The 11,634-nt window shown below is 42.5% G+C and overlaps 2 protein-coding genes across 14 annotated transcripts in view; one reads left to right on the top strand and one right to left on the bottom strand.

Moving 5' to 3' along the window:
- Positions 1-269: 269 nt before the first annotated feature.
- On the bottom strand, positions 270-2,512 carry Rps27a (ribosomal protein S27a). 3 transcript variants are annotated; one of them, XM_052734599.1, is made up of 5 exons: positions 2,165-2,316; positions 1,726-1,780; positions 1,301-1,386; positions 858-989; positions 270-450 (listed from the first exon to the last, which is right to left on the bottom strand). In XM_052734599.1, the coding sequence occupies exons 1-5, from the start codon at positions 2,210-2,212 to the stop codon at positions 301-303; spliced, it is 471 nt and encodes a 156-aa protein (XP_052590559.1). In that variant the 5' UTR covers positions 2,213-2,316; the 3' UTR covers positions 270-300. The 3 variants fall into 3 exon arrangements, 2 of the variants coding, with proteins under 2 accessions (XP_052590559.1, XP_052590558.1); XR_008217401.1 differs by lacking the exons at positions 270-450; positions 858-989 and adding an exon at positions 2,325-2,512 and having other exon boundaries at positions 1,328-1,386; positions 1,892-2,229; XM_052734598.1 differs by lacking the exons at positions 270-450; positions 858-989; positions 1,301-1,386 and adding an exon at positions 2,325-2,512 and having other exon boundaries at positions 1,723-1,780; positions 1,866-2,229.
- Positions 2,513-2,662: 150 nt separating this feature from the next.
- Positions 2,663-11,634, top strand: part of Clhc1 (clathrin heavy chain linker domain containing 1) — a 36,068-nt gene continuing 27,096 nt past the window's right edge. For 2 of the 11 annotated variants that reach the window (XM_052734597.1, XM_052734596.1), the window contains exon 1: positions 11,228-11,414. In XM_052734597.1, coding sequence (XP_052590557.1) covers positions 11,336-11,414 — 79 coding nt within the window. In that variant the 5' untranslated portion in view covers positions 11,228-11,335. The other 9 variants (XM_052734589.1, XM_052734587.1, XM_052734595.1 and 6 more) reach the window with 9 other exon arrangements.

Below are 11,634 nucleotides of genomic sequence, written 5' to 3'. Positions count from 1 at the left end.
TGGCTTCACTAGTTCCATAAACAGATACTAATCATCCTCTAAGGCACAGGACATCCCCCAACCCCTTACGGAATTGCGACTTAAGTGCCTACAGTGCCAGTCAGGAAAACTAGCATAAACTTAGATGGCCGACATTACAGTGTAACTTCCCTTGTCAATGCAAGCCAAGCCTTTGCCATGCAACTGGCACCTCTCAGGCAGAAACCAAAGGGACTAGTCACATAGCCCAAGAAACATTCTTTAAATATACAATAAAACAACAGTAAACATCAGTTCCTGTCTTTATTTATCCATACACAACTACTTGTCTTCTGGTTTGTTGAAGCAGTAAGTCAGACAACACTTGCCACAGTAATGTCTGTCAAAGTGGCTAGCCATGAAAACTCCAGCACCACACTCATCAGAAGGACACTCTCGACGAAGACGGCTAATTTTGCCATTTTCATCCACCTGAAAAACAAAACTCACTCTAAGACAATTTCACAAAACACATCCTGAAGTCTGATTTAAGTGACTCAAGCCATTAACCTCTGGACCTCACAGTACTAATAATTTCTAGTGCTTTTTAGGGGGTGGAGTGATGGCTCAGTGGTTAAGAGCACATACTGTTCTTGCTGAGTACCTACGTTCAATCCCCTCCCAGCTCCCATATCTGGCAGCTCAATACTGCCTGTAACTCCAGCTCCAAGGGATCTGACATCCCTATCTTTACTCATATGCAAACATATACAAGTATACATAAACAAAAATATTTTACGAAATTCTAGTGCTTAAGTCAGCACTTCTGCAAGTCAACTGCTCAGAACTTGTTCTAAATACACCACTGGTTTTGTTGACACCACACTTAAGCAGCTCACCTTATAGTACTTTAGTACAGCCAACTTAACCTTCTTCCTCTTATGCTTATTCTTCTTGGGAGTGGTGTAAGACTTCTTCTTCCTTTTCTTAGCACCACCACGAAGTCTCAACACAAGATGAAGGGTGGACTCCTGTTAGTGGAAGGATGAAAGAGGCAACAACTACTCTCAAAAGGCTAGGTGTGGTTGTGCGGTTGTGCCTGCAGCAGCAACCACCCTGCCCGCCCACCCCCCAAAGCACTTGGAAGGCGGGGAAAGCTCAGGAATTCAGTTTAAGCACCCTGAGACTACAGGAGATCCCTCTCCACAAACCAAAAAAGATAATCACACATTTTAAAATTTAAAATCAGTAAACAGCTGCAGTGCTTCTCAGTTGTTAGTGGATTCACAGTGCAATCTAACACTATCGTTCCTATTTCTGGGGAGTTTTCCCTCAAACAAACCTTTTGAATATTGTAGTCAGACAAAGTACGGCCATCTTCCAGCTGCTTACCAGCGAAGATCAGCCTCTGCTGATCAGGAGGAATTCCTAATTGCAAGAAAAAAATACTGGGTTTAATCGAACTAGGTGCATGCCAAGCTACAGAAAACCCTCCATCGAACAACTGCTAGCACTGGTCACTGATTTACTGGCTACTAAGCATTTTTCTTAATGTTTGGTATGCGTGAACATTTAATACATGTTAATAGTCTTCGTAATTCAGTCAACAGGTTAAAAAAATTAACTTCTTAAAATTCACACGTGGAAAAAAGAACTCTTGCAGATTTTCCAAGCACTTGTCTGTTAATCTGTTTTCTACCCCACTCAGAGCAAATATACCTAGGTCATACGAGCCAGTTATTTTTCTAGCGACAGAACATTACTTGCCTTCCTTATCCTGGATCTTGGCCTTTACATTTTCTATAGTGTCCGAGGGTTCAACCTACAAGTTTTAATATACAGTTAACATACAGTTACACGGTAAAAACTAGAACACCAATCTCATGAAACGTTAACTTTACACAAACCGAGCAGGGAGGTGGTGAGTCGATACCTATTCGACGAAGGACTCAGTGGACCGCCTCCCTGGAGTTGTACAAGCCAACTCCGTCCCCAGACCCGGGCGAGCGGCGGCCGCCGTGCCACGCGCTCGAGCCTGGCCGGCGAGCAGCACTTCCTGCCGCATCCCTTCCCTCGGCCACTCGGAATGGGCAGGCGCGAACCTTCGGCACCGAAAGCCGAACGCTGGCGCCTGTGAGCAGCCATGCGCAGCTCAGGCGGCACTGAGGCCTCGGTCGGGCCTTGGCTCGCACGCCACCCGCCCTACCTCGAGCGTGATGGTTTTCCCCGTAAGGGTCTTCACGAAAATCTGCATCTTGGCGGCGGCCCCACCTGCGTTCGAAAAGAGACGGGTTAGACCCGAAGAAGGCGTCAGGAGCGACGCAGGAGGCCACAGGCCAGAGCCCGACTGCGGAGCAGACACTCACCACAGATGGCGGATCGGAAAGGAAGAGCCGCGCGGGCCAACGGGGCTTCCCGGCCGAAGGACCCGCCCCTTAGGCGTCCACGCACGTGCCTGCGCGCTGCAACCGAACCGCGGCTGACTAACGCAGTGCCAGACTAGCTCGGGCGCTCCATTTCTCGACGCTCTTTTTCTCATTTTGGTCCTCCGCATGTCCTCGAAACGATGTGCTCAACTTAAAAATGTTTCAAAAGACATTCTTATACAGTCGATGCGACTAAGAGGGGCTTTCCTTTAAAGGGGGCGTGGTAGCATGAGAAGAGAGGTAACAAGTCTATCTGGGAACTGTAGTTTTTCGCTCCTTTTCTTCTTGCTAAAACTACTTGTCCCAAGACGCAGTTCTACACTTCCGGGCTATCTGGTTACAGTCTCTAAGCTCTGGATTCAGGGTTAGAGATTCAGGTGAGGACCTGGGGATGGGGCGGAATGTTTGGCGCGAGGGTAGGGCCGCGCCGGAAATGCCTAGAAAGGAAGGGTTAAGGCCCGGAAAGGCTTTTGAGGCTGAAGGTATTGATCGTGCCGCAATGAGGAGCCGGCCGGGGGTCAGCTGTGCGGGCCCTCAAGAGAAGGGCATGGTCAGCCAACTCCAGGACTGCTGGATCACAGACCAAGTCTTCCAAAGTGCGGGGTACGGCCTTTTCCTTGCAGCCCCCTCCTGGCCCTCAGCTACCTTTTCTCCAGTCTGAGGATGCTTCTGAGCCGCACGCGCTGTCCTAGTGCGAAACGGTTTAATATATAGGAATTTGCATCTTTGCACGTTTTAAAAGCCATACAGTAAGGAAACCTACAGAGTAATTGTTTAGTCCTCGACCACAAATTTGGACGTGGAGATTGCCCATCCGGGGAAAAATACTTAGGAGCATGTGCTGCCCAGGAGAAATAAGCAAAACAGACCACTTAGGAGCAGGTTGCGCCCCCTCCCAGTCCCTCCTCCACCTCACAAACCCAGTGTCCTTTTTTTTTTTTTTTTAAAGATTTTATTTATTTATTATGTATACGATGTTCTGCCTGCATGTATGTCTGCAGGCCAGAAGAGGGCACCAGATCTCATTACAGATGGTTGTGAGCCACCATGTGGTTGCTGGGAATTGAACTCAGGACCTCTGGAAGAGCAGCCAGTGCTCTTAACCTCTGAGCCATCTCTCCAGCCCCCCAGTGTCCTTTTTAATGCACCCTCTTAATGTTTTTTTTTCCTATCCCTAAACGTAGGCGTGCTCCGGTTTTTTGTAAAGAGGATCCATATCTTCCTAATAACCTGTGTCTGCTCTTTCCTCATTTTAGTCTACTAGCTCTGCTGCCTTCAAAATACACATTTTGGCTAGGAAATGGCTCAGTAGATTCAAAGATTGATATGCAAAAACCTGTATTGTAACCCCAGCACCCACTTTAAAAAGCTGCTGTGCCTGGCGGATTCTGTGACCAGATAAGCCAGCAGTGACAGGAGACTCCCTAGAGCTCATTGGCCAGCCAGAGTAGCCAAATTCTCCTGCTTCAGATTCAGTGAGAGTTTGGGGGCTGTGGGGGTGGGGCGCACAGGACATCCTTGTGACACACAAATCTCTTTATTTTTTTTTTTTAGATTTATTTTATTTGTTATGTAAACAGTGTTCTGTCTGTATGTTTGCCTTTTGAAGGACAGGATAGAGCATCAGACCTTATTACAGATGGTTGTGAGCCACCATGTGATTGCTGGGAATTGAACTCAGGACCTCTGGGAGAGCAGTCAATGCTCTTAATCTCTGAGCCATCTCTCCAGCCCGACACACAAATCTCTTAAAATAAGGTAGAGCCATTTGGATGGTTCAGTCAGTTAAGAGAGTTGACATCTGGAGTTCTGTCCTAGGGATCCAAATAGTGGAGAGAACTGACTCCAGCAAGGCAGACTTTCACAGCACTCCCCACCCCCAGACTAACAAATGTTATAACATTTTAAAATGAAAGGTAGCGTGATCCAAGAACACCCCACACACGTGATCCTCCTGTCTCCACACCTGCATGGACCCACAGGAATGTGGACACACACAGAAAAGTAAAAAGTAATAGTGTCATCTACATTATTCAGATACTTCACATTGGGGTTAAAGGTTATCTGAGTTGTAGGGTACTTACCTAGCATGTCTGGGATCCTAGAATTGATATCCAACACTGCAAAGAATAAAATATTTTACCTTCAAAGATAAGGGGCAAGGACATAAGAAGAGAGTTTTGTCAAAGGGAAAAAAGTTGTTGACCCCTTAAAGGGCATGGATATGCCACCAAGATAGCTTGAATTTCTCCTAAAGGTTCTAGGGAGCCACTGCTATTTAGATGTGACCACACATGCCCCAACGATTGTGGCCATCCCCTCTCCTTTGACTTTATATGTTACTATTTGCAATTACATTATCTGTACTCTGACTGGCTTCCTGAATTGTAAGCTCCAAAGAGCCAGGACCTTATCTTATTGCTGAATCCCTAACCATAAAATACAAAATATACATTCAAAAAACAGTGGTTGAACTAATGAGTAAACAAGTTGATTTTCTATTTGAGAAAAGTTTAGCCCAGTGATAAGGCTCGGTGAGCTAAAGCACATTCTGCCAAGCCTGGTGATCTGAGTTCAGTCTCTGGGTCCTCCATAGGAAACAAGCATGCACCTAAGCATACACACAGACACTAAATAACTTTTTGTTTTTGTTTTTCCTGACAAGGTTTCTCTGTATAATAGCCCTGGCTGTCCTGGAATTGACTTTGTAGACCAGGCTGGTCTCAAACTCACAGAAATCTGCCAGACTGCCTCCTGAGTGCTGGGATTAAAGGCATGTGCCACCTTGCCAGGCTCTATATAACTTTTTTTATTTTTTTTAATTTATTTTTTTAAAAGATTTATTTATTTATTATGTATACACTGTTCTGCCTGCATATATGCCTACACACCAGGAGAGGGCACCAGATTTCATTACAGATGGTTGTGAGCCACCATGTGGTTGCTAGGAATTGAACTCAGGACCTCTGGAAGAGCAGCCAATGCTCTTAACCTCTGAGCCGTCTCTCCAGCCCCAACTTTTTTAAATGAAAGACTTTAACTATACATTGTGTCCTTGATGGGACTACTTTATGTCCTCTTGTAAACTGACTTTTTGTTATGCAACTTATCAGTATAAAGATAAATTTAGCTGGGCAGTGGTGGTGCACGCCATTAATCCCAGCACTCAGGAGGCAGAGGCAGGAGGATCTCTGTGAGTTTGAGGCCAGCCTGGTCTACAGAGTTCCAGGACAGGCTCCAAAGCTATACAGAGAAACCTTGTCTCGAAAAAACATTTTAAAAAAAAAAAAGATAAATTTAGTCTTTTACACTTCAAAATTATTATGGTGTCTCCTTTATTTTTTTATTTAATTATTTGTTTATTTGAGATAAGGTCTCACTATGTAGCCCTGGATGGCCTGGATCTCACTGTGTTGACCAACTTAGCCCTCTGCCTTCCAAGTGCTGGAACAGACTGCTGTCCTGATTCTTATGTATGTGGTATTTAAAGTTTGATATTTCAGATAACTGGTTACTAATTATATTGTAAAACATCATAAAGTTAGTTTAAACATTTATTTAAAGCAGCATTATTTATAGTAAAAGTGTTTAATGGTTAATGGGAATGGCTAAAGAATTAATGGAATCTATCACTTTGCAATAAATATTATGTTTAGAGCTTTTTTTTTTTTTTTTTTTTTTTTTTGGTTTTTCGAGACAGGGTTTCTCTGTGTAGCTTTGCGCCTTTCCTGGGACTCACTTGGTAGCCCAGGCTGGCCTCGAACTCACAGAGATCCACCTGCCTCTGCCTCCCGAGTGCTGGGATTAAAGGCGTGTGCCACCACCGCCCGGCTGTTTAGAGCTCTTTAGAAAAAAAATTAAGCATCATATTGTTTTTGAGACAGAGTCTCGCTGTGTAGCCCTGACTGGCCTGGATTTCACTATGTAGACCAAGTTGACCTTGAACTCACAGAGATCCAACTATTTCTGCCTCCCAAGTGCTAGGATTAAAGGTGTGTTCCACCACAGCCAAGAGGTAATTTTAAATTTTTTAGTTTTTATTCTTGGATAGTTTCATATATTTAGTGAATTTTAGTTCTTTTCACTGTCTTATCCGTATTTCTTCTCCCACTGAAAACTTTCTCAACAAGGCCCTTTCTACTTTCTGTATGTGGAGCCACTGAACCACTAACTTTAAATAAGGCTGCCTGAGTGATGGGGGAGAAGGCAAGTATGTGCAAGTGTACATGTATGTATACTTGCCTGCATGTATGTCTGTTGTATCGCTTGCATTCGTGGGGTCAGTGGAGGCCAGAAGAGAGCATCCAATCCTCCCTCCAGCCCCAGAAGTCATGTTTTTGTCGTTGGGGTTTTATTTATTTATTAAACCATGTGGCGCATGCCTATAATTCTGGCACATGGGAGGTAGGGGCAGGAAGGTCTTCAAAGTCATTCTCAGCTACGTAGGGAGTTTAAGACCAGCCAGGTTTGCAAGAACTGTTGTTTCTAGGACAAGAAGCAACTTGTGGTTAAACTGCATTTATGAAAGGGAATTCAATACTGAGTTATGTTCACGACTCTGATTTAGTCCCCAGCATTAAAAAATACAAATTTTTTTAAAGTGTTGAGTTGAAACCTATGATAAAGCGATCATTTAAATCATATTTCTAAGAGGAATCTGACTGGTTTCTAAAGGAAGGCGTGTTTTTCTCTATTCAGTCACCTTTTTGTGTGCGTAACTGGGCGAGGGTGGGAGGCTTGTGTGGAGTTGGTTCTCTGCATCAGCTCAGGTCTTCGGGCTCTCATGGAAGTTCTTTTCCTGATGAGCCGTCTCACTGGCTCTGAGGGAGAGTTCTTAACTGTCTGGCATATTCTGAAGTATAGCAATTATCAGTAGAACAGCATGGGCATTTTAACTCATTGACTGAAATGTTTATCTCAGTGACAGGTCCCTAAGAATGTTTTTGGAAACATGCATATTTTTAAATTGAATTTTGACTTGAGAGTTGTAGGCTTATAGATTAACTGATGGTCATGTTTTATTTCAGGCTTACTAAAGTTTTTTGGCTTTGTTGCAAAAGAAGGTCAAAGTTTAATTTTTCTCCGGTGAACAAGCTTACAGATTAAGATTTATGTCATTCCAAGAAGTAAACAAACATGCAGTTCTCCCTCCTATCATTAGTAGAAGTGACAAGGAGTTTTTGGAAAGCATGCAAAGATACATAACTACAGAAACCGAAAGAGTGGGCTGCAATGAGGAAGGACCTGCTGATGAGTATTACACCATCTACCGAAATGTTTTCGATAAGGTAACATGATGCTCTTTAAGACGGAACGTTTCCAAGAGATTGTACATTACCTAGTTTAACTACTGCCTGAGAAGTACTGCTGCCTGATTGACCACATTATGTATACTACTCTGGAGAAGCTCATCCAGTTTGTTAAACCAGGGTGAATGGGGGAAAGTTTAGTGCTGCATTTACATTTCCCGACTGCTAGTTAGAGTCACTTATTTTAGTTTAGAGAGCTATTTTTTGTTGTTGTTTTGTTTTGTTTGTCAACAACTTGGCTATGCCCTCTGGTAGTCATGTTTACCCTTTCCTGTTAAGGTGCCATCTGATTTGCTAGAATTTGCTTTGTGAACAAGAACTAGTAGTTTGTGTTCTAGGTTTATTTCTGTGTCACTAAAATCTTGGTTTAGATAGGATATGGCATGTTAAATGAAACCTTCAGCCAGGTGCTGTGCCGTATGCCAGTAATCCTAGCTGGTAGAAAGGCTGAGGCTGGAAGATCCCGTGCAGCCAGGAGTTGGAGGCCACCAGCAAAATAAGGACGTGATTCAGCTCAGAATCAATGACTGAATCAACCGAAAGCTTCATCTAGACAGTCTGAGTCCTGTTAGAGGGCATAGAGGGTTTGACTGATTTTAACACTGGGAATAACGGACTGGATTAGAGAACAGTGCAGCTTTATATGGCATGTCCGATTTTTGTTCTTTGCAATTTTAGAAACAACTGTCTCCTTTTGAACAACTGCAGTTTGTTGATTAATTCTAAATCTTTGCCTAGGATTTTCTTTCTTTTTTTTCTTTAAATTTATTTTATGTACATTGGTGTAAGGTGTCAGATTCCCTGGAACTGGAGTTACAAACAGTTGTGAGCTGCCATGTGGTTGCTGGGAGTTGAACCAGGGTCCCCTGGAAGAGCAACCAGAGCTCTTAACCACTGAGCTGTCTCTCCAGCCCCGCCTAGCATTTTCTTTATCAGCCCTTGGAAGATGCCCTGACAACAAAAGTAGAATCATCATCCTTTCCTCTTTGCTTAGAGGAAGAATGTACCCCAAGACTTGTATACCACTGTCCCAGAATAAAACACACAAAGCAGAACAGGAACTCAGTCTTACAGGAACTCACTCTGTAGACTAGGCTAGCTTCAAATGTGCAGAGATGTGCCTGCTTCTGCCTCCCAAGGGAAACTCAGTCTTCTGATTAATTTTTAAACATTCCACTGAGTTTTATTTCTTGTGTAAATAAAAACCTAGTTCCTCCTGAGGATCTTTAAGCAGTTAATGGTTGCTGTAGGGGAGAAAGAGACTTTTTCTTCAGTGTTGTAGCCTAAATTGCTTTATGCTTTTACAAATAGTCTCTTCACTTATGCTCATTTAAGCAACCTAATTAAACTCATTGGATCACACACAAAAAAATTAAAATTAAGGTAGAAGTAGAAAGTGTTAGGGAAAAGGAAGGGGATTAAAATTAAAACACATGTATGGAAATGTCATTTGAAACTTTTATTATTATCTGTGATGAGTATGTGCTAAAGAAGACTGTTGTAAAAGCCTAATTCCTCACTCTAAGGAAAAGTCAGAGACAGGGAATGTAGCTTGGGCAGCAGGCTTAAGGCTCTTGGTTACACCCTCAGCACCACATGGTTTAACTCTGGCATGGTGGTACACACCTGTAATCCCAACACTTTGGAGGTGGGGGCAAGAATATCAAAAGTTCAACGTCATCCTTAGCTACATAGTGAGTTGAAGACCATCTTGGGACATATGAAACCAAAGGAAAAGAAAGGAAGGGGGAAAAGAGAAAGTACAAAGAGCGATCTGTACCCACCAAGGAAAGAAGAAAGCGCAGAGTCTAGACAAATGCTGTAAAAGAACCACATAGGCTAGCTGTGAGCGGGTAAGGAGTGGTGGGGACCACAGGAAAGTGAAGAACCAACCCAGTGAAAGTTCCATTTGCCTTAACGGGGCTTCTGTACTGTTAGACTCTCAGAATTTTTGAGAAGCTGTAAGTAGATTAGTGGTAAAAGGTCCCAAACTTTAAAATGTTTTTGTGTAAGGTGAAATTGCCAGCCCTGTTCTGCAGGTGGTATGCCAGCCTGCATCCTCCACTTGAATGCTTTTCTTTATATTCCAAAAGGTATCCACGTGTATTCTACTGAGATCTGTTTCTTCTAGCACACTGACAAGGTCACTGATCATGGAGTCACTACAGTGTATTAATTACCCATTAATGTGTCTTAGCTGCATTATTGGAGCACATTACAGGATCATGTGAGATGGAAGCTGAGCAGGAACAAGTAGCAGAAGGCTGAACATGGAAAACCTTTCCTCAAAAACAGTTCCTGGTTGGGGTGAATAGGCAGTGTGGGTATGAAAAACAAAAAAGGCACTGCATTTTCTCAGATACCTTTTCCTGGTACTTGCTACAGATTAATGACCTCTCCAGTCCACAGGTGGTAAAATGGATGTCTTCCTGGATAACTTTCTTTAGATACTGTTTAGCTAAGGAAAACTCATGGAGGATAACACACCCAAGAAATGCAGATAAACAAGCATAATTTCAGATTTCAGAGAAAATTTTGGATTGATTACCTTTATTCCCTATATATCATCACTATTTGGAAAACAAATTAAAAATTTTCTGTTTGTTTCTTAACCTGTTTAAAATTTTTGACAATTTATTTTTGTGTGAGTGATGCATATACAAGATTAAGGGGGGAAAAGCCCTAATAAAGAGGTGTGTGCTGAGGAGTCAGCCCCTCACATCGAGACCTGTCCTTTCTGCAGGCACTTAGTTTCCTTGTTAACCTTTCTACGGTTCTTTTCCTCTGCTATCCTTTCTGACAGATGTTTTGCTTAAATATTATTGGAAACCATGAATATGTAGTGATGAGAATTGTTTTCACAGCTGTTTTTGACATGTTGCGAATAAAGATGCAATTAGGAACTCTGACCTGATTTTCCTTGTGGAGGTAAATGAGTTCAGATTGCAATATCTCAGTGGTGACTTGAGAGATTGCTCAGTGGTCAGGAGCACACCCTACTTTTCCAGAGGACCTGAGTTTGGTTCTCAGCACCTACATCAGGTAGTTCAGAACCACCTGTAACTCTAGCTCCAGGGGATCTGAAGCTTCTGGTTCCTGCAGGCACCTGCACTCACATGCACACTCCTAAACACAGACACATACATACACATAATTAATGTAGTACGAAAGATAATATGTAAATGAAGTCAAGAGGCAATTTTAATGGAGTAAAAGTACATAATTAAAAGATCTACAGTTGGAAATGTAGACCTAGTACTGTATTAGCCCATGTCTCACGTATGAATTCATATCAAGTATAAGAAAGCCTTTCTCATAGTTAGGATCACAATATCCACATAGTGACCCACAGAGAGCGTGCATTTGGTGGTTATTGTTTTTAGTGCCTACTCATGTTGAGTTTGCGGTAAGATATTTATATTTCTAACTAATAATCATGACTCACCTAAAAATAACATGCTTAAAAGGCTTTTGATCACAGTGTCTTCTGTTAAAAAAAAATCAGTACCACAAACAGAAAAATCGTATTTCAGGTAATAGACTATGTCAGTGCATACAAGTCCATTCTTACTTCAATCAAAAAAGAATATGATGCCTTTATTGAGACAATAAAGAAAGGCCGAAGAACTGCTTATTATCTTCATGGAAAACTTAAAGTTTTGGCAGCAGAGCCCACAGCGTTGGTATACCACCAGAGAAGAGCCTTTCAACTTGAAGCAAAGTGAGTATGTCAGTCACTAGCCAGAAAGGTGTCCTGCTACTTGATGATAAGAATCGGTTGGTCTTTAGTTTTACTGTTTGGTTTTATTATTTTGAGACATGATATCACTATTTAGCCTAAGCTAGCCATGAATTCACCAGGCTGGCCTTGCTCAAGACCCTCAGCCTTCAAGTGCTATAACCTTATAAATTTATATACCTTTAATTAAATTGTTATTTTT

This window comes from Peromyscus californicus, unplaced genomic scaffold (assembly GCF_007827085.1).
Source record: "Peromyscus californicus insignis strain IS unplaced genomic scaffold, ASM782708v3 Scaffold_13__1_contigs__length_99412109, whole genome shotgun sequence".
In the NCBI taxonomy this organism is placed as follows: domain Eukaryota; kingdom Metazoa; phylum Chordata; class Mammalia; order Rodentia; family Cricetidae; genus Peromyscus; species Peromyscus californicus.
The sequence above is the reverse complement of the archived record's forward strand: the minus strand, read 5'-3'. Positions and strand labels throughout refer to the sequence as shown.

Coding starts and splice junctions, on each gene's coding strand:
- Rps27a (XM_052734598.1), bottom strand. CDS start 2,512: ATGCGGAGGACCAAAATGAGAAAAAGAGCGTCGAGAAATGGAGCGCCC. Junction 2,230..2,324: donor TTTCCGATCCGCCATCTGTG/GTGAGTGTCTGC, acceptor TTTCGAACGCAG/GTGGGGCCGCCGCCAAGATG.